The following is a 23,266-nucleotide window of genomic DNA, read 5'->3' on the forward strand; positions in this document are numbered from 1 at the left end:
CACCTCACCAAGCAGCGTGTCAACTTGCGGCCGACCTTATTAGCACAAATATATTAGCGGGCACAACATACATAAATTACAAGATTTCAATTTCTTACAATGTATACATATAATTTAGATGTAATAGTTTAAATATTCTAAAATTTAATGTCTTTTATTTCAAAGCTTGGTTAAACTAGCAGTTTAATAGATCCTCCATGTTGGAGTAAGTAGATCCTCCATGTAAGTTTGGCATTTTAATAGGATTTGTAACAGTAATTGGGATCTTGCAGTTGTGGCAGAAAGGGATGTGTTCTTTATTTATTAAGTGGACATGGGTTGGTATAGTACATACAGTTGTTACAACGGATCTTTGCACATTTATGAAATTATTCACGAATTATTTTTTTGGGTCTAGGACGCTTCATCGCCGCCGTTTCGATGCCGCCAGTTCATCGCCGGCCGATTCATCGCCGGCCGATTCATCGTCGGCCGATTCATCGTCGGCCGATTCATCGCCAGCCGGTTCATCGCCAGTCAGTTAATCGTTAACTGATATATTTCCGAATTTTCTACCAATTTTCGACAGTTACATTTATTATTTATTTTTAGTATTAATTAGGAATTCTAGGAAATGCGAGATATGACCATTACCGTTGCCATACTTAATCTTTTAATAGACTTTTAAACTTTTATAATATAAAATATAATTTAACACTACAAATTTAATATTATTTAGTATCAAATTTAGGGGAAGTAGAAATAGAACAGTAAATTAATATAATAATATTTTTTATCTTTTTATTTGTTATAAGTTTTGAACTGAATTTAACGTCGTGTCGTGTCATCTCCCATAATACAAAATCAACTGACTAACTGGCGATGAAACGGCCGGCGATGAAACGGACGGCGATGAAATGGACTGGCGATGAACCGGCGGCATCGAAACGGCGGCGATGAAACGTCCCATTACGTATTTTTTTTATACTAGTTCACCTTTTTACTCACAGAAACTAGTATCGCATAACTAAGCCGCTTGTCTATAGAAAACACAATAAGTTAAAAAAGAATAAGCGAGACGACATGTCTTTGATAGGTACATTATTTATAAGAATTTTGACGTTTATCATTATCGACGATATTACCGCATTTGTTGTGTTTAAAAATGGTTTTTCATATTATTTAAACTTTGTAAACTAGTCCTTGTTTCTATTTCATTGTAATTTTTATTTTGATATACTGTACTTAGTATGTTTCAGAACGGTTTCAGTTGTATTCATTATATTCATTCTTACTAAATTGTATTATTCTTTGTTTTGCCCTGTAGTTTCCGCATACAAAAATTTGTATAGTTTTTATTTTTATTTTAGGTATTTCTCAGGATGGTATGGGAGTCATGAAAACGGAACTTGCATGCACTACAGAACAACAAATGAGTGCAAACATTGAAGAAACAACATTAAACAATTCTATTTGTGAATGTAAAATTTGTTTTAAGCAATTTGATCAAGAAGGTTCTTTGAAACGACATATGAAAACGCACAACAAAGAAAAGCTTTACAAATGTGAAATTTGTTTTAAGCGGTTTAATCAAGCACATGCTTTGAAAGGTCATTTGAGAGTGCATACTGGAGAAAAGCTTTACAAGTGCCAAATTTGTATTAAACAGTTTACTCGATCAGATGTTTTGAAAGTACATTTGAGAGTGCACACTGGAGAAACTCCTTATAAGTGTGAAATTTGTTTTAAGCAGTTTAGTCAAACAGCCCATTTGAAAACACCTTTGAAAGTGCACACTAAACAAAAACCTTACAAGTGTGAAATTTGTTTTAAACAGTTTACTCGTAAAATCTTTTTGGATGGACATGCGAAATTTCACACTGGAGAAAAGCCTTACAAGTGCGAAATTTGTTTTAAGCAATTTAATGAAGCAAGCGATTTGAAACGTCATTTGAGAGTACACACTGGAGAAACGCCTTATAAGTGTGAAATTTGTTTTAAGCAGTTTAGTCAAACAAGTCATTTGAAAAAACATTTGATGTTTCACACTGGAGAAAAGCCTTATAAGTGTGAAATTTGTTTTAAAGAGTTTTCTCGGAAAGATCATTTGAAAACACATTTGAGAGTGCATACTGGAGAAACACCTTACAAGTGTGAAATTTGTGTTAAGCAATTTTCTAACAAAAGTCACTTAAATACACATTTGAGATTGCACACTGGGGAAACTCCTTATAAATGTGAAATTTGTTTTAAGCAGTTTTGTCACAAAATTCAATTGAGTACACATTTGAGCGTGCACACTGGAGAAATGCCTTATGAGTGTGAAATCTGTTTGAAGCAATTTAGCCAAAGAAGTAGTTTGAAAAAACATTTGATGTTTCACACTGGAGAAAAGCCTCATAAGTGTAAAATTTGTTTTAAGCAATTTAGTCAAATAGGTCATTTGAGAAAACATTTGATGTCTCACACTAGAGAAAAGTCTTATAAGTGTGAAATTTGTTTTAAACAGTTTACCCAAAGAAGTAATTTGAAAAAACATTCAAAAGTTCACACTGGAGCATAGCTTTACAAGTGTTAAATTTGTTTTAAACAAGATATGGATTCCGTATCGTGTAGATAGATAGATAGATAGATAGAATTTATTCGTCTAGAAATTTATAAAATGTATACACATTACATAGATTTATCTGACTAGTCAAAGAAGTATTATACAGGGTGTCCCGGAAAATAGTGCGTTCCTTTAAGGTATGGAGAGAATACACAATTTGGAACAAAAAAGTCCTATACCATTTTTTTCTAAAGTTAGCCGTTTCCAAAAAAAAGTTAACATTGTTTTCCATATACCTGTATTTTAATGTTTGGAAATTTTAATAAACTGGCAACATCGAACGCACTACGGAATAATAACAGATAATAAGAACTCGTTTGTGATTGTGATTAACAGTATTTAAAATAATCCAACCTAATAGTAGGTAATACTTATGTATTTACTATTTGTTTACTAAAATTATTTTCTTTTGAAATGTATTGAAATACCTATTGCATAATTTTAAACGAATTACACATCTTTTAACATAAAAACACGTCTTTTAACTAAACTAGTATTATGTATTTAGTAAGGTTTAAATGGGTTGAATGCTGAGTACTGCTGAGGGCTTTAACTGAATTACATAGTTTTAATAGTTTACAGTGGAACTTAAATACACCAGATAATGTCTCAGTAATTTGTTTACTTGTGAACTGAAATAACTAAGTTGTACTTACTTGAAAATAATTATTATACCGAATAGATGTTTCAAGTAACCTTTCACAAACACCATTCATAGGTAATAACATAATAGGTAATACACTCACTATTCGAAAACATTTTCGCATTGACACTAAACACTAAACAGGATTCTTTAAAACTATCTGTTTACTATGTATCTTAGTATCTTCTATCTATTTACATGGGACTGTCTATGCTTAAATTTGCGTACCGCACATAGTTGTCAGATTTAAATTTACATACCAAAATACATTTTAATTTTTTGGTCAAACGGTTGCATTTAGAAAAAAATGTTATAAGAGTTTTTTGTTCTACATGGTGCCTTCTACCTATACCTTCAAGGAACGCACTATTTTCCGGGACACCCTGTATGTTATACAAATGTAAACACATTAAAAATTTAGTACATTAAAATTTACATTAAGAAAAATACATTACAAGAAACACATTAAAAATTTAAAAATTCCTCAATACTGTAAAAGGCATGGCTAACTAGAAACTTTTTTAGATTCCGTTCAAACGATTTAATAGTGTCAAGATGCATCTTATGTGTCACCGACATGTCACTGAACTTATTAAAACATTTAATCCCAATGTATGTAGGAGCATGCTGTGCAACTCCCAGGCGGGAAAAAGGCTGGTGTATGTTATCTTTTAGGCGTGTATTATATGGATGTAGATCCACGTTCCTAAGGAATGTTTGCTCATGTTTTTTTATATACATTATTAGTTGTAAAATATATAGGCTTGGAAGAGTCAAGATGTTAGCTTTTATAAATAGTTGCTTGATGTAGTTGGTGATACTTTAAACATAGTTCGTAGTATTTTTTTGAGATATAAAAGCTCTATTCATATATGGAGATGAGCCCCTAAATATTAAGCAGTACTGAAGGACTGACTGCACCAAGCCATAGTACATTAGTTTTAATATATGGAAGGATACAGTATCCCTTATGTTTCTAATTACATAACAACGACTACTTAGTGTTGAGTTTACTTTATCTATTTGATCTTCCCAACTTAGCTTTGGATCTAGCATCAGTCCTAAAAATTTTATTACTTCAGCATTTTGAATGGACTTGTGATCAATATATAGATAAGGATCATAGTCAGGGGCTATATTCTTTGGTAAAAATCTCATGAAACTGGTTTTTGTTATATTTAATTTAAGGCCATTGTCTTTGCAATACTTACTAAATTCCTGAGATGCTGTATTACCCTTGCTAACAAGTTGATCAAATTGATGATGTAATATAATGAAGCTTGTATCATCTGCATATTCAATAATTTGATTAGGAATGGTGCAGACTTGGTTGATATCGTTGATAAAAACAATAAAGAAGAGAGGGCCAAGAACCGAGCCTTGTGGTACCCCTACAGAAGACTTCATTGGGTCTGATAGTGTACCATCCAATATTATTGTTTGCAAACGATTTGACAAATATGATCTTACCCAGTCATGTGGTATACCTCGAACTCCCATGCCTTCCATCTTCATCAGAAGCAGCCTGTGATCCACCATGTCGAAAGCACAACTGAGATCATAAAAAAGACCCAATGTGTTCTGTTTTTCATTTAGAGCTTCATAGATACGGTTAAGACAGTCATCAACAGCGCTTACAATAGATTTTCCTTTCCTGAATCCATTTTGGACATCTGGCAGTAAATGAAATGCTTCTAGATAGCTTGTTAGTCTTTCACAGAACGCCAGTTCAAACAACTTTGCAATCTTACTGGGTATACAAATCAAACGGTAATTCTCAATATTACTTGCAGAACCTTTATTTTAAAAAATTTTAAATCCCTTGGATTCCTTTATATTGGGAAATTGGCCTGTCATAAAAGATTCGTTGATTAAATGTGACAAGGGTTCACATATGTGACTGGCAACATAACCTTACCATTGATTTCATCTAAACCTTCAGCATGTTTAGATGTGGTCTTACTTATAAGTGACATTACTTCTTCAGGTGTAGTTGGAGAAAGAAAGAAAGTCTTGGAAAATTGATCAATTTTCATGAGATAATTTGGAGTTGAGTGATTATTATTTTTATTGATGAAATAGTTATTTATTATCTTGGCTTTATCTTTAGTTTTTATGTTTTCATTGTCATTTATTTTAATTATATTTGCTAATGTGGGTTTATTTCTATTTTGATTATTATTGATGATTTTTCAACTTTCTTTTATCATGTTTTTGCTATTTTCAATACTTGCATTATTTCTTTGTTTTAAAAACTGTTGTCTGATTTGTTGATATTGCTTTTTAAAAGTATTATATCGTTCTGTATAAAACCGACTATTTAACCTTTTGCGTAATATGTTCATTTCGCACAGCATATTATGCATTTCTTTGATGTGCTTAGGAAACTTATTTTTGTTATACAATTTGGCTGGGTTTTGTATTTTAGGAAAAACTGTTGTAATGATATGCAGGGTGTCCCAAAAGTAGTGGAACGGTCGAATATTTCGTATCGGATCGAAAAACCGAAAAATACGTTTTCAATCATTTTCAAAAATCTATCCAATGACACCAAACACCAACCCCCACTACACCCCCTGGAGGTGGGGTGGAGGGTAACTTTAAAATCTGAAATGGAAACCCCTAGTTTTTCTTGCAGATTTGGATTCGTTACGTAAAAGTAAGCAACTATTATCCAAGACATTTTTTCGAACTGTGGATAGATGGCGCTATAATTGAGAAAAACGATTTATCCTGATACCATAGGTAAATTATAGAAACGGTGTAATATCTCGAAAAATACAATTCCAAATGAGAAACCAAAAAAAAAGGTTTTTAATACTTTTCGAAAACCTATCGAATAACACTAAACATGACCCTCCAACCCATCCCCTGGAGGTGGGGTGGGGGGCAACTTTAAAATCTTAAATAGCAACCCCCACTTTTTATTACAGATTCGGATTCGTCATGAAAAATTAAGCAACATTTATTCGAAACATTTTTTAGAATTGTTGATAGATGGCGCTTTAATTTAAAAAATACGATTTATTAGCGCCATCTATCTGCAATTTTAAAAAATGTTTCGAATAAATGTTGCTTAATAGCTTTGATCGCGCAGTACGTCCTGGGTATACCCAGAGGGAGAACGCCTGCGCATTACAAAATTGGGCGTTCGCGGAGTCCAAATCTTTCCCTCTGAAAACCCTCCGGATTTTTAATTCGGTGTTCGCGCAGTACAGAAAAAAGATCCTGAACATGCCCGGGGTACGCTCTCGACGTTCGAGGATTTTGTTTCGGATTTTAAGTTCGCACAGGCGCACAAAATATTTGGGAAGAATTTCTTACTTGACATTCTGTTCTTACTCCTTCCAATTCTTAACCTAAAATATTGTTTTGTTAAACAACTTGTAGATGTAGATTCTGGTTTTTAAAGTTTTGAAATTATGTAAAGTGTTGTGTCATTTAAATATTCTTCAAACAAATTTTAATATTTTTTATATTAAAGCTTTTTTAGTTGTTTTTGTCAATGTTTTCCATTTCGTATGTTTATAAATAAGTAGGTACCTTTTCAAGTATTATTTTCATTCGATATTCGATAATTATCTATTACGGTAGTATGTATTACAATAAATTGTACTCTGTTTTTACTTAATTTCTTCTATCTAAATGAGCTTATAAGTACCTACATATTCTTGTGGTTTATTTTTCAGTTTAATTTATGAGTTAAATTAGTCTCTTATTGAATATAATGAAACATAAACAATACATCAAACTTATTCTGAAACTATTTCTTGTGTCTTGTTATATTTCATTATTTTTGTGGTGTAATAAACCACAACACAATGCCACAACCCATTAAATTCAATACATAGATATCAAAATTGGAAATGATTGTTTTACTAAATTATTCCTTCCTTCAGATAATGTTCAACCCTCATGAAGTTAAAGGTAATTTTTATATCTACATATCAACAATCTTACTCTCTACAAAAATGTAAGCTGGATTTCAGAGTGGAAATAACCACATTATATTGTGGAAATAATAAAGAAAGACTCTAATCAAATTTCTACCTTCTAAGAAAGGCATTGAATTATTGAATAGAAAGTTAATCCTTTGCCTGTTGCCTTTATTCTCTTTTCTTTTTTGACATTTATTTCGAAATATGAAAGAGACAACAAAAAGCTTCCTTCTCTAACCTTAATGTATGCAACCCGTCATTACATTGCGAATCCGAAAATTGTTCGCGGAGCGAAAAATCCTGAGCATGTCCAGGATAAGTTTACGTTGACGCCTGCGCATTGGAAACTAATCCCGAACTTACTCTGGGTATGCTCGATTTGTACTGCGCGAACACTACTAATTTTTCATGACGCATTCGAATCTGCAATCAAAAGTGGGGGTTGCTATTTAAGATTTTAAATTTACCCCCCACCCCGTCACCAGGGGGTGGATTGGAGGGTCATTTTTGGTGTTTATCGATAGGTTTTCGAAAAATATTAAAAACCTGTTTTTTGGTTTCTTATTTGGAAGTGTATTTCTCGAGATATTATACCGTTTCTATAATTTACCTATGGTATCAGGATATATGTAGCTATTTGTATAACAAGGAAGGAAAGTGCTACTTTTCCTCCCGAGAATGAAGTTTGCTGCCCGACGCGTAGCGGGGGGCAGTAATCATTCAAGGGAGGAAAAGGCACTTTACTTCCATGTTAATACATATGGTTTTTCCACCTTCCTCAAATAACAAGTAATTTTTTCATTTTTACTTAATTTATTTATGTGACTAATCCAATAAAATTTATTAGAACTAAAACTATAAGCACTTGTTCACAATGGACGTAACCATAAGATGAACGTAAACCGTTATCATTTCGTAAACCGTAATTTGTACATAATTTTATGCAGCGTTCACAACATAGAGTTAAATATTAGCATAGAGAGAGTGTCATTCAGAGCGAAGTGACGACACCATCTTTTTTATTTGGATTAGTGCTGTTTCACTCTTACGCATAGTAAAGCTGCGAAAGTTGTCCTCCTCTTCTGTGCCTATTATCACACTGAATGTCATTATAGATTCTCGATACAATGTGTTAGAAGGAGATGCAGCAAACCAGTCCCCGAGATCTTGTCGTCAGGAAGCGCGGAAGGTAGGCTCCCTCTATGTTAATATATACCTCTATGGTTCACAATAGACTTAAATTTTATGTAAAGACGTAAAATTTAAGTTACGCGGCCTTGAAGGCCGCGTCCCACCATCAAATAATTTGAGCAAACTGAAAGTGACAGTTAGTGATGTCACATCCTGAGTGTTCATTGTGGATAATAATGAAAAATTTAAATTTTAAATAAAGTGTTTGAACTATTTTAATTTAATTTAGCAAAATAAGCTAGTTATTCAAAAATTTATAAAATTTAAATGTTTACGTCAAATTTTACGTTGTCAAAACGTAGTTAATCCGACAGGCGACAGTGGCGCTGTTTCAATATGGCGAATGGCCATGGATGGGATCTTAGACACAGGGTTACCATGTCTAGGGATTTTCCCCGAATCTAGGGATTTTTTGAAGCTTTTGGGGCTCAGGAGGGATTTTTTTTGAAATCTAGGGATTTATTAAACTGTGCTGGTGCCATTTTTTGTTGTTATTAAATATCTTTTTGTTCAAATATTATTATTATTGTTATTATTTATTGTTCCCTGACATAAATATTCCTAAGTAAACATTAAAACATTACCTAATCAACGATTAAAGTAGATTAAACATAGTGTTTAATAGGTTATAAATTAAATTGACAGCTGTCATCTGTCAATTTCTTCTTTTTAGGTCAAATTAATACGATTTAGGGATTTCTAGGGGAAATTGAAGCTCCCGTCTAGGGATATTCTGAAATTTCATCTGGCAACCCTGCTTAGACAATGAAAAAAGAGGATGGCCGATGGCGCCGGTGTGGCCGGTGTGGGTGTGATGTCAAATGATGTGGAATGTGGGCCATTTCTCTATGATGTGCATATGATGTGGGCTAAATTGGTAAATAAAAAATAAAGTGACAAAATCAAAATACAACAAAGTGATTGTTAGTGTAGCTAAAAGAAGCTTTTTTTGATTTTACTTTTTGGATGTGTATATAAATTCAAATATGGATATAAACCAAGAAACCAGTGAGAAAACTTGTAAAGTAGAAGATACACAAGAGACGTGTGATGGTCCCTTGGATGCGTTCAAAGTTGAAGTTAAAGAAGAACCCAAGACAGAACCCGCATACGACACATTTGGCTATTTAGACTCTAACGAATTCCCCCTAAAAACTGAAGTAGAACAAGATGAATATAAATTTACACCGTTTGAAGAAAAGCAAACAACCAATGAAGAAAGTAAGTAAATAAAATTGATTAATCCTATTAACTATATCATATTCATAGGCGAGGGTACCCAAAATGTACCACAAAAAAATTCACTGAAATGGGTAGTGATACATATATTTCCTACTGCATTTACATTGATTTTGTCTAATCTGTACAAATAAGGTAAAATTTACTGTAGCATTTCTGCCCATGAAAGAGTTAGCACAGTGCCTAGATTCTTGCATGAACAACAGTAGTGGGTGCATTTGTACCCCATCCTTATATCCATTTTTTTATATGTAAATGTGAGAAAAATTGAGTTGAAAGATAATTAGCACCTATGACATAGGATTTATTAGCACCTATTATAATTTTTATAATACTATGAAACATAATTTTACAAACAGAGAAGACCTATTTCAGTTTATCAGGAATTGGAATACAGGAAAACACAGGGTGAAGAGGACTTGAGGATCAAGTACTTAAATGGGGTGCCCAGAATCGTCAAGAAATTTAATAATTCAAAAAACGATCATTGAGATTATATTTTCAGAATGCTGGGGGTATGTGCACCAAACTTCAAAATTTCAGACATGCTGTGGTTCTTTCTAGTTATGATATTATTATTATCATTGAAACGTGGCTTACTTCTAAAATCTTAGATGCTGAATTGGGATTGAGTGACTTTAATGTGTATAGGCACTACAGAAACACTCAAACTAGTTCGAAGACTCGTGGTGGTGGTGTCCTTATTGCTATCCATAAGCGCCTTCATTCAATGATGGTTAAGCCTATCGATTCCTCTGTGGAACATGTATTTGCACCGGTCATGTGTGCTACTAGAAAGTTAATCATTGGTGCTGTGTACTTTCCTCCACAGTCATCTGGGTCATTATATGAGGAGCATTCCACCTGTATCTTGGACTTAGCAGATAGATTCAGTGACTGTGAGTTCTGTATTTGTGGTGACTACAACCTACCTGAGGCATCCTGGTATAATCTTAATGATGGTGTAACAGTTGAGTGTCCTCAACACTATCCAGCAAATATTGTTTGTACTTGCTACAATTTTCTTAATACGTCACAAGTAAATACTTTGCCTAACCTTAATAATAAATTTTTAGATCTAGTTTTTTGTACGCAGAGGGATGCAGTTGTGTCGATTTCTACTGATATTCTATTGAATACTTCTCAACATCATTCAGCTTAAGTATACTATATTGTTACCTGCAGCTAATTTAAATTTATTTCTTAAATATGATGTCTTTTATCATGATTTTAAAAAATGTAATTACAGTAGAACCCCGCAAATCCGAACTAATTGGGGGGACAGCCTGTTCGGATTCTGAAAAGTTCGGATTATCCGAAAGTTAGCCTAAGAAGCTAACGAAGATGATTTTTAAAAGATTTGGACTGCCACCGATCCCTTTATGAAACTTTATCCGCACGTTTATGCCTCCAATATTCTAAAGCTTAAAAATATTAAGATTTAGATCACTGAAATATTAAATCGCTAACGCTAGTAGTTTTGTTTTGTCACGGGACATGGAAATTCGGCCATGTAAATGATTCATTTAATTTGTAATCTGGATATTGATTACACTATGTTTCTCATGTTTCTTATCTTTTTCAATGTTTGCGTTCATAGTATACCATGGGAAATGTGTATTATGTACATTCCTTTATTGATTGTGTTTAAGTTTTTATAAGTATGTATGGTAATACGTATAAAGTATATAAAGTAAAGTATATAAAGTATGTATTTATTTTTAATAAATTTCACATGTCCAAATTCCTATTAATTTTACATTGTTAAATTTTCTGGTTCTCTGTACTTACATATAATAAGCATGTTTTTAAATTTTTATTTTGAATTTTTAAAAAAAATTTCACTTTCTGTTGGTTCGGATTTGCCGAAAGTTCGGATTTGCGGGGTCCTACTGTATCAGGTTTTAAATGAACATTTAGCATCAATTCCTTGGAACGAGGTATTAGATGTATCAGATATTAATTGCTGCATAGAAAATTTTTACCATATTTTATATGACGCCATCAATATGTTTGTTCCTGTCAATCGGTGTAAGTCATTGAACTTTCCAGTTTGGTTTTCACGAGAATTGATTGAACTTGTCATACAGAAAAAAATAGCTCACAGGAATTTTAAAGCATCAGGCAACTCATATGAGGAATTTTCAGTGTTAAGGGAAATATGTAAATCATTACAAGCAGTATGTTATAAAAACTATTTAGAGAATATTCAAGCAAATCTTTCAAGCGATCCCCGCTCTTTTTGGAGACATGTTAATGCTACACGTGGGTCTAACGCTTATCCTAATGTAATGTCTAATGAAGGTGGGGATGTAATTGCTCAGTGTGGTGAGGAAATAGTCAATATATTTGCCAATTATTTTTCAGGTACATATAATAATAGTGAGTATAATTTACCTAACTTTGATTTAGAGTACAGTGTAGATGTCCAAACTCTGGAATTTAGTCTGACAGATGTTTTTGAGGGAATTATGAGTTTAAAAACTACATATTCTTCAGGGCCTGATGGTATACCTGCAGCACTTATTAAGAACTGTATGTTTTCCCTTTGTAAACCTTTACAACAAATTTTCAATTTATCATTGTCATCATCTATATTTCCACATTATTGGAAAAATACTTTTCTTACACCTATCTATAAATCTGGCAATCGCGAGTGTGTAAATAATTATAGAGGTATAACTATTCAATCAGCAATCCCAAAACTTCTAGATAAATTGGTATCGATAAATCTTACCTGGGCTTGCCGAAACATAATTATTGATGAGCAACATGGCTTTTCTAACGGAAAGTCAACTGTAACAAATCTTGTCAACTACCAACAATACTTGTTGGGTGGATTTGAGAATAAGATTCAGGTCGACAGCATTTATACTGATTTCTCAAAGGCATTTGACAGGGTTAATCATAACCTGTTGGTTCATAAACTTCATGCGTCTGGCTTTGGTGAACCCATTGTCAATTGGATTAAAAGCTTTTTGATGGGACGTACACAACAAGTTCGTATCAACAATTATGTTTCTAAAGAATTCCATTGTTGTTCTGGTGTCCCACAAGGGTCTCATTGTGGTCCCTTGCTCTTTAACTTGTTCATTAACGATATTGGTAAGGCTATCAAAAACTCACACTTTCTACTATTTGCTGATGATCTTAAGTTATTTAGTTACATACATGATATATCAGATAGAGATCTTCTGCAAGATGATGTTAATAATATATGTTTATGGTCGAAACAAAATGGTTTAAGCCTAAATCCGACTAGGAAATGGTTTAAAATGGTTTAAGCCTAAATCCGACTGTTCTTGTATTTCATTTGGTTGTATAAATAATCTAACAGCTAATAGATATGTTCTTAATGATGTACTCTTGGATTCAGTTACCGAGATTAAAGATTTGGGTGTATTATTGGATTGTGCATTGACATTTAGAAGCCATTATCTTAAAATTAAGGAAACAGGATTTCGCAATCTTGGTTTTATTTATCACAACAGTCATGATCTCTCACCTACTGTATTCAAATTACTGTACTGCTCTCTAGTGCGCTCAGGACTTGAATACTGCTCTGTTGTTTGGTCTCCATTTCATCAAGTTTACATTGATGGATTGGAGAGCGTTCAGCGGAAGTTTCTAAGATCCTTAGCTTATAAAGCACAGACTAATATAAGAAATACTGAAAATTTTGTCATAGATTATTCAGGAATAATGTGTCAATTTAATATTGCCTGATGAACCGCAGGTTGAGAGCTGATATGTTGTTTCTATTCAAAATTCTAAACAGTGCTATCAACTGTCCGTCATTGTTGGATAATGTGTACTTAAACACAATACATAGAACTCGACACACTGCACTCTTTTATATTCCTTTTCATAGGACTGAGTATGCTCGTCATTTTCCCTTGTCGAGAATGCTCAGCTTGTGCAATGAAATGCTACTTGATCCGTTCTGTCCAAGCATTAATGTCTTTAAAAGGCAGCTTCAGAGTTTATTGATTTAAATATGTGATATTTTTTATCTTCTGTTATTGAATTTACTGTCTTATTTTACAAATTTTGTTGTTTAATTGTCTTTTATTCGTTGATTTTTGATGTTTTTTGTATATGATTTTTACTTTTACTATTTTTTTTTGTACTCGTTTGTAAATGGTTCTACCGTTGAAATAAATAAATAAATAAATAAAAAATAAATAAAAAAATTTCTTCTTAAAAAAATTATTACGGTTACAACACAAACTTGAATTTTTTCACAGCGTGACCAACATGAACAAAGTTTTTCAACACAATACATTAATGCAGGGACTTTCAGTCCTTTTTCTCTTGCATAAGAACATGGAACTTGTCGACCTTTTCTTTTAGCAATTTTCGTCCTAATAATAAAAAACTTTGTCTTGTATACAAATGTATCCTATCGTAATTTGGATTTTTTATTTTTCAAATTTTGAAAGCAGTTATGGCTGAATGATCTAATATGTGATAAAAAATTACCATGGGCCATCTGCACCAAACAGCCATCTGTTTGGTGCTGTGTTGTGTATTGATGTGCAATGTTGTCTATTACGTCAACAGCTCCTTTTGTTTTGTTATAATGAAGAATCATTTCGAGTTTATAGTAGTTCGTCTGATTCACTTTTAGTCCATTCTTTCACGTTTTTGCTCTAAATTTTAAAGAACCGCTTGGATTGACATGAAATTTGGCATACGCATAGCTTACATGTCAATGAAAAAAAGTGATATTGTGCCGATGTGTGCTTTTGCCCTGGAAGTGACTTTCACCCCCTCTTGGGGGTGAAAAAATATAAGTCTAAAATAAGTCTGGAAATGGATAAACTGACTAATTTTAAGTAACTTTTGTTCTATAGAGCTTTTTCGCCAAGTCAACACTTTTCGAGTTATTTGCGAGTGAATATGTTCATTTTTCAACAAAATAACTACATTTTTAGACGGTTTTTCGCAAATAACTCAAAAAGTAAATATTTTGTCGAAAAAAACGTTCTTAGCAAAAATATAGCCTGTAAAAAAGTAAAAAAAATGGTGTACGCGTTAGGTCTCTACACCTCGTAAAACCAGAGTTATAGCCAATGGAAAATAGATTCATATTCACCAAATTTCAAATAGAATACTTTGAAGTGAAATATCCAAAAAATTAAGCACTTTTTGGGGAAAACCCATTATAACTTTTTTAAAGTGTTTAAAAAAGCTTTATTTATGTTTTTATAAAAAGTTTATAGCATTAAATTTAAGCAAGTTACGATCAAAATGAAGTTGGTCGCCTTTGTTTTGGCAAAAAAAATCTGGAAGACCACCCCCTAATTAGCAACTTAAATGAAATTAATCGTTACCGCTCCACAAATTATTTTACTTATGTTGTGTTTATATGATCTGTAAGTTTCATCGATCAAAGTGCTTATTTTGGAAAAAAATTGGTTCTAAAGTAAAATTTTAAAAAATTTTAATTTTGAAAAATATGCTTTTTTTCAAAATAACTTAAAAATTGTTAGAGATACCAAAAATCTCGAAAAACAAAAAAAGTCAGCATTGCTTTTCTGAATATCAAGTATTTTTTTGTTTTTCTGTTAGACAAAAATTGATTAAGATTTGGTGTTTCTAAATTGGCATACATTCGTGATCAGTGACTTGTTCAACCCCTTTTAACTACAGCCCTATCAAAAATAAGTACTTTGAACCGATGAAACTTACAGACCATATAAAGAATACATACACGAGTCAATAAACTTGTGAAGTCGTAACGATTAAGTTCATTTGAGATACTAATTAGGGGGTGATTTTCCCGATTTTTTTACCAAAAAAAAGGGACTAACTTTATTTTGAGCGTAACTTGTTTACTTTTGATGCTAGAAATTTTTTTTTAAAAACAAAAATGAACCTTTTTTAATCACTTTAAATAAGTTGTAATTAGTTTTCCCCGAAATGTACTTCATTTTTGGTTATTTCACGTTAAAGTATTCCATTTGGAATTTGACGAATATGAACATATTTTTAATTACTTATAACTCTGCTTTTACTAGGTATAGAAACGTGATATATACACCATTTTTTAAAATTTTTTACAGGCTATATTTTTGCTACAAATGTTTTTTCGACAAAATACGTACTATTTGAGATATTTGCAAAAAACCGTCTAAAAGTGTGGTTATTTTGTTGAAAAAATGAACATATTCACTGGCAAATAAATCGAAAAGTATTTACTTAGTGAAAAAACTCTATAGAACAAAAGTTACTTAAAATTAGTCAGTTTATCAATTTCCGGACTTACTTTGGATGACTACTTTTTCACCCCCAAGAGGGGGTGAAAAGCACCCCCGGGGCAAAAGCACATATCGGCACAATATCACTTTTTTTCTTTGACTTGTTAGCTATGTATATTCCAAATTTCATGTCAATCCAAGTGGTTCTTTAAAATTTAGAGGTTTTGCAATATTTTACCGTTAAAGAACGGACTATTTATTTATTTACGGCATCCATTTACAAGTTTTACACACAACAAGACTTTTACAAGTTACACCTCAACAATAATAAATTATTAAAATAATAAACACATCAGAATAATACAAACAAACATATTGTAAGAACAATACAGAACTACAACAAACTTATTGTAAGATACCCCTTAGTTTAGTTGTTTTTTGAACAAACCAATTTTGGAGTCAAAAATATCCATTTGTCTTGGCAGGCTATTAGCACTCCGAACCAATCGTGTAGTCGGTTCATTTATACCAAAATTAGTGTGGTGAAATGGCACTGAAAAGATTTCTGATTGTCTGTTGCTTCTACTAGGAACTTTAAGACTAAAAAGTGATATCAATTGAGGACAATCTATGAAAGCATTAATAACTTTGAATTTGTGAATTCAATATTTTGTGAAGCAATTCCCTATCACTGTCCTCGTCACTATTTTCTCGGTTTGCCACTTTTTGGTTAAAGTATGGCTCATTGTTACCCATTAAAATCTGAGTTTTTCTTTGGTACTGTATCCCAATAAGCAATGGACTACCCCAGCTAATTGAAACAATATTCGAAAATATTACCTTAACTAACCAAGATAGCCATTGCCACACCCTTAGCTTAATAACATCAGGCACTCAGGTGTGTGTTCGTCTTGTCCTAACCTTAGATATGAACTCTGAAAATTTAGAATGGAAGCAAACAAAACAGTATTTTTAACTAATCATGTTTATTGTTCTTGTTCGATAAAGATATAATAAAAATATGACTTAGTAAATTGCATTTAGGTGATACAGTAGCGATCAACAGGTAGCAAAAACGCGTTCAAAGATTGCGGCTGTAATTTTGAATATTTTTTCGAGATATTTGGCACACGTATTCGTAATATAATAAAGAATGGCGGTACTGAGCCCAATTTGAAAATATATTAATATGTGGAAATTACTCTGTAATTAAATACAATTTAAAAAAAACGAGCCTGTACCGCCATTAAGAAGAACAAAAAAATACACTTTCTTCAAATAAACTTTTTTATCCGATGCCTAGATTTTGTGTCATTGTTTAACTACTAAATTTTTGTATTTCATTAGTAGTTCCAAAATGACACAAAATCTAGGCATCGGATAAAAAAGTTTATTTGAAGAAAGTGTATTTTTTTGTTCTTCGTAATGGCGGTACAGGCTCATTTTTTTAATGTTGTATTTAATTACAGAATAATTTCCACATATTAATATATTTTTCAAATTGGGCTCAGTACCGCCATTCTTTATTATATTACGAATATGTGTGCCAAATATCTCGAAAAAATATTAAAAATTACAGCCACAAATGCGGCGGTTTAATCTATGTTTTGAATGCATTCAGTTCTCATGATCCTCAGGTGTTATTTCATCACAGTCGTAGTTTGGATCACTGGCTACATCATCGACATCTTCTTCATCCGTAAACGGTTCCATAATGTTTATTACTTCTTCTTCACTCAGAGTAGACATCGAACCCTTTTCATGCTGCCCATGCCCTCTTACATCCTTCTAGACTACGTTTACTCTCCATTTTCTGCATAAAAAATAACCGCATGGTAAAATAAGTAGGTAAAATAAAGAATAAAAATATGCACAATACAAAGAAGCGAGAACAATTTTGCAACTAAGCGACAAGACCGTCTGTAGACAGCTTTCACTAAATGCGCGGTATTTCAACTCCACTGCTCATTTCCTTTACACACAGTATTAAATCAATACATATAAATAATAACTACCCACCACAAAAATTTTCGCATTTATTTCTCAACTAGAAAGTACTTTTTTAAATTTTTTGTTGTTGCCCATAACACAAATAATTTTAGCGTCTGATTCATAGCACTGTCTTGACATAAATGATAGCTGCTATAAATCATTTACAGTTATAACGTTCAAACCGGTACTATTTGTTTCGTATTTTCAGTGCCTACAAACGGCTTCGTCGTTCAGCTCAATCACACCCTTGATTGAAAAAATACTTGGATTAGAGTAAAGACTGTCTGCAGACGGTCTTGCCGATTAAAGGGTTAAGCAGTTTTCTTGAGTTGATAATATAAAACAACATATGGGGATACACCGAAGAAAAATTAAATAGTCTGCGTAAAAATGGAAGCGAACCATCAATCTTAGTTTTTTGTGCTTTTTTCAAATGTGCGGGACCTGGATTTTTCTTGTGATTAATAAGTGGGTCGTTCTAATGTAGTAAATATTATTATAAAATATTATTTTTTTAAAATGATTATTTATTCATTAACTTTAATCATTTATCGTTAAAAGTGTTTTAAAAACCTCCTTTTTAAATTTCCCAGTTCCTAAAAATTTCAATATAAGTATTATGTTTCTAACTAAGACAACCACTAAATTTATTTTTTTGTGCTCTTTTCAAATATGAAACGGATTTTGAAAATTGTAATATACAGGGTGTTGTTTCAAGGTCACAATGAATTTATATTTTTTTTAGTCCGGACCTGGATTTTTTGTGATCAGTAGTTGGATGATTTGGGTTCTAAATGAGAAATATAAATGAGAAATATAATGAGAAATATAATGAGAAATATAAAAAAATATATATACAATGGGATTTTAAAGTTATGGGTTCAGAAAGAAATGGGCAAAATCGATAAAACACAGTGTAACTCGGTTATAAAAATCAGTGAGGCAATAAATGTAGTTTTAGAACCGACTCTGGATGCATCTGGATTCTTCCTTTGTGTTATCGTATCTGGTAATTATCTATTTTATCTATGTTTATTTCCTTCAATGGTCTAATTTCAACTCTGGGTCTTTTTGGAGTGCGGGGAAAATTCTCAGTTGATATTTTGGGATGACAAATGCTTCTTTTTTTGGGTTTACCACCTTAATTAGATTGATCTCTGATCGATCTTCAATATGAGGCACATTATCAGCTAATTGTTCTAATTCATCATCATCGTATGAAAAGGACATTAAAATCTCTTGATTTTTTGAATTATCTGGATTAAACTTGAAACAAAAATATCAATATAGACCTGTAGTCCATTGCAATGTACATAATTTTTTTATTGTTTTTTATCAACACAGAAAAACAGTCAATTATGTATGTCTAAAAAGTAGTAGACAAATTGATATGTATACTATTGTATAAAATTATATTTGGATACACATACTAAATTTACAACCTGAAGAAATATCATATTTACTTACTCTTTCGGGGATATCCTGAATTAGCATATCAAATTGGATAATTTTTGACATCTCATTAGAATACCCAGTCAGAGCAGACGAATATCGTATCTGCGCGTAGCACAAACAATTGCGTAGCACTCCCAATTGCGCCTAAAGAAGTATAACTTAAAAAAAGTATTTGTATGTGTTGGTAATTACAATATTATCAGACAATTAAGTTACAAATAACAGAGCAAGATTAAAAGAGAGTTGTTTATTGCCTTGATATGTAGCAGATTTCTTCAAATAGAGTTCTCCCTGGATATCTACGGTTACTGTCCTCTGGTATCTTTATAATGTGGGACTCAATCAAATCTTTGTTTTTTCATTATTAGAGAAATATTTAAACAACTTATCGAGTTTCTCATTAATAGGTTTTATTCCAGTTTTATTGTACAGCATTCTGTTTGATGGATTATGAAGTGGATTATCAGAATGACGCATTCTAGTGATTTGTAGAAGTGTTTCACCCACTTTTATATTATTTTTGGCAACACCTTTAGAATTACAGAAAAGTGTAGAACCATACTCCACCATGGGTCTGCAAATGATTTTATAAATATTGGCCGCGGTTTCAATCATAATTCCCTCATTCTTTTATGGTCCAAGAGCTGTGAGACATTTTTGAGTAGGTATTTTAGGCAACCTGAAAATTTTTCAGGTGACTCTTCCATGATAGCCTAATACAAAAATGCCGGTCTGGCTGGAGGGTAGCGGTTATTTTCCCCAAACATCCCCCCCAAAGTTAAAAAAAGGGTAAAAATTGTTATTACAAAAAATATCATTGACGTGACTTTAAAGTAAATTTAAATATTCGAATATAAAGAAAATAAACAGGCCAGGCGATTTGAGGGCGATTTTAACTCTGCAAGATACTTGCATGGGCGCCCCAGGATTATTTTCAGGGGATGCATCTGAACTTCAGAAGATTTCATCTGAATCTGTACATACTATTAACGAGTATAAAATATACAACTATACATGCAAAGCTATGCACATTCCTTCCGGACAGGGAAGTACAATTATTATTTTGACAGGGTATTTTTTTAATATCAAAAATAAATATTCTAAAAAAGACAGAATTTTTTTTGGTGAAATTTCTCAACTGCCATGTGATCAAACAAATTACGCGTACATATAAATGAAAAGCGCTATAGGTAAGCAGCAGTGTGAGAAAGAGCGTATACCGATAGCTGTTTGCGTTCTCTGTTGTACCTGAGCGAGTCCGTTCGCTCTAGAAAAATCACGTAACCTGGCGATCCCATGTTGTTGTGTCTCGAAACGTTAGAGTAATTATTATATATTATAGTTTTTTAAGTAACTTTTTCTTAATTAAAGGAAAATAATACGTACTATACAATAGATTTTGCAAATATGATAGAAAAAGACAGATTTATTATTATAAATATATAGGTAGAAAAGTATAAAAGTATAAGCTAAATTAATTCTGTGTCCGAATCTTGTACTTCTTCTTCAAATTCCTCATCTGTGCTTAAATATTCACTGTCTTTTTCTTCGTCAGACTCCCCTCGAGACTCGGATTCCTCTTCTACATGATCTGTAAATAGTTGTAATATGTATTTAGAATTAATTAAAAATTAATTAGCGATAATTTAATTTAATTACTACGTATTCTCTGTCCTTTTATACGGAGTCGAAGCCTGGACAATCACGGGCGCATCTGAAGAAAGACTTGCCATTGTTGAGATGTGCTGTTATTGAATAATGTAAAAAATATCATGAACACAACACGTAACAAACACGGAAACATTAAGAAAGATGAAAAAGGCAAAAGAAATACTCAACACTATAAAGGAAAGAAAGGTGAGCCAAAATAAATATTCATTCTCTTCTTCTTCGTCAGACTCCCCTGGAGACTCAGATTCCTCTTCTACCTGATCTGTAAATAGTTGTAAATATGTATTTAGAATTAATTAAAAATTAATGTATAACTAATACTTAATACTTTTCCTTATATTATAAATTACATCATGTTTTTTATTTCTTAGTATATGACCAAAGTAGCTCATTTTTCCTTCCTTCATAGTGTTGAGTATTTTTTTGACTTTTTATCTTTATTAATGTTTCCGTGTTTGTTACGTGTTGCGTCCATGATATTTTTTACATTATTCGATAACACCACATCTCAACAATGGCAAGTCTATCTTTAGATGCGCCCGTGATTCTCCAGGCTTCGACTCCGTATAAAAGGACAGAGAATACGTAGCAACTCAATTAATTAATCACTAATTAATTTTTAATTAATTCTAAATACATATTAACTATTTGCAGATCATGTAGAAGAGGAATCTGAGTCTCAAGGGGAGTCTGACGAAGAAGAAGACAGTGAATATTTAAGCTCAGATGAGGAGTTTGAAGAAGAAGTACAAGATTCGGACACAGAATCAATTTAGTTTATACTTTTATACTTTTCTACCTATATCTTTATAATAATAAATCTGTCTTTTTCTATTATATTTGCAAAATCTATTGTATAGTACGTATTATTTTCCTTTAATTAAGAAAAAGTTAAAGTAAACACCATCTATCTATCGCCCGTCGGCAAATTCAAACAAAAATATAACTCCAGACCATCTTTGACCACCTTTAGTCCAGACAAATTAATATATGTATTTAATATATTTTTACCACCAAAAATGAGATGTTTTAATCAAATATTGCTTCAAATATAATCTGCAGAATAATTTTGAATCACGTTCCGCTAATGAACTTGCTTTTTTGTCCTTAAAAGTAGAAAAAAGTTTCAATTCTATTGCTTAATATTTCATCTAAATATAATCGTCTAACAATTTTAACTGTACTAATGCCCAAGTATACATTTTCAAGTGTTAAACTTGATTGATTTACAATGAGTAACCCGGTTGTAAAAATACCGGCGTGTGCTTAATCAAAGGGACATTGGTTTACTCGAATTTCATAACAATACAAATGTTATCTGTTTGAATTTGCCGACGGGCGAAATATCTATGGACCCGACTTTACTTAAAAAACTATAATATATAATAATTACTCTGACGTTTCGAGGCACAACAACATGGGATCGCCAGGTCACGTGATTTTTCTCGAGCGAACGGACTCGCTCAGGTACAACAGAGGACGCAAACAGCTATCGGTATACGCTCTTTCTCACACTCCTGTTTACCTATAGCGCTTTTCATTTATATGCACGCGTAATTTGTTCGATCACATGGCAGTTGGAAAATTTCACCAAAAAAAACCTGTCTTTGTAGAATATTTATTTTTAATATTAAAAAATACCCTGTCAAAATAATAATTGTACTTCCCTGTCCTGAAGGAATGTACATAGCTTTGCATGTATAGTTGTATATTTTATACTCGTTAATAGTATGTACAGATTCAGATGAAATCTTCTGAAGTTCAGATGCATCCCCTGAAAATAATCCTGGGGCGCCCATGCAAGTATCTTGCAGAGTTAAAATCGCCCTCAAATCGCCTGGCCTGTTTATTTTCTTTATATTTGAATATTTAAATTTACTTTAAAGTCACGTCAATGATATTTTTTGTAATAACAATTTTTACCCTTTTTTTAACTTTGGGGGGGATTTTTGGGGAAAATAACCGCTACCCTCCAGCCAGACCGGCATTTTTGTATTAGGCTATCATGGAAGAGTCACCTGAAAAATTTTCAGGTTGCCTAAAATACCTACTCAAAAATGTCTCACAGCTCTTATACTATTATGTTAAACTTCTTGAAGTGTTTTGCTCTAGTTATAAGTTTTCTTTTCATAACTGCTGTGTGGTGGTTGAAGTTTAATTTGTTGTCTATTTCTATTTTCAAATACTTGACATTTTAGGAGGGTTTAATAATATTTTATCTTTTATGGTTTCGACATCATTAACTTCTATGGTTATTGTCTAACTTTGTCTATAATTGTATTTATTTATTTTATCATATTTCTAGTAACGTTTTTCTGTTCCAGTAAAATGCTTATAGTCGGTTTGT

General features: G+C 32.2%; 2 protein-coding genes across 4 annotated transcripts in view; both read left to right on the forward strand.

Annotated features, from left to right (window-relative positions):
* LOC126885690 (zinc finger protein 664-like) overlaps positions 1-8,879 on the forward strand; it is a 33,634-nt gene extending 24,755 nt beyond the window's left edge. Inside the window, exon 3 of the mRNA XM_050652401.1 lies at positions 1,350-8,879. Coding sequence (XP_050508358.1) covers positions 1,350-2,542 — 1,193 coding nt within the window. The 3' untranslated portion in view covers positions 2,543-8,879. The remainder of the gene's footprint in view (positions 1-1,349) is intronic.
* Positions 8,880-8,983: 104 nt separating this feature from the next.
* LOC126885675 (zinc finger protein 664-like) overlaps positions 8,984-23,266 on the forward strand; it is a 66,122-nt gene continuing 51,839 nt past the window's right edge. For all 3 annotated transcript variants that reach the window (XM_050652382.1, XM_050652390.1, XM_050652373.1), the window contains exon 1: positions 8,984-9,580. In XM_050652382.1, the coding sequence (XP_050508339.1) occupies positions 9,346-9,580 (235 nt within the window). In that variant the 5' untranslated portion in view covers positions 8,984-9,345. The remainder of the gene's footprint in view (positions 9,581-23,266) is intronic.

The sequence above is a fragment of the Diabrotica virgifera genome, chromosome 1, assembly GCF_917563875.1.
Source record: "Diabrotica virgifera virgifera chromosome 1, PGI_DIABVI_V3a".
Lineage (NCBI taxonomy): Eukaryota > Metazoa > Arthropoda > Insecta > Coleoptera > Chrysomelidae > Diabrotica > Diabrotica virgifera.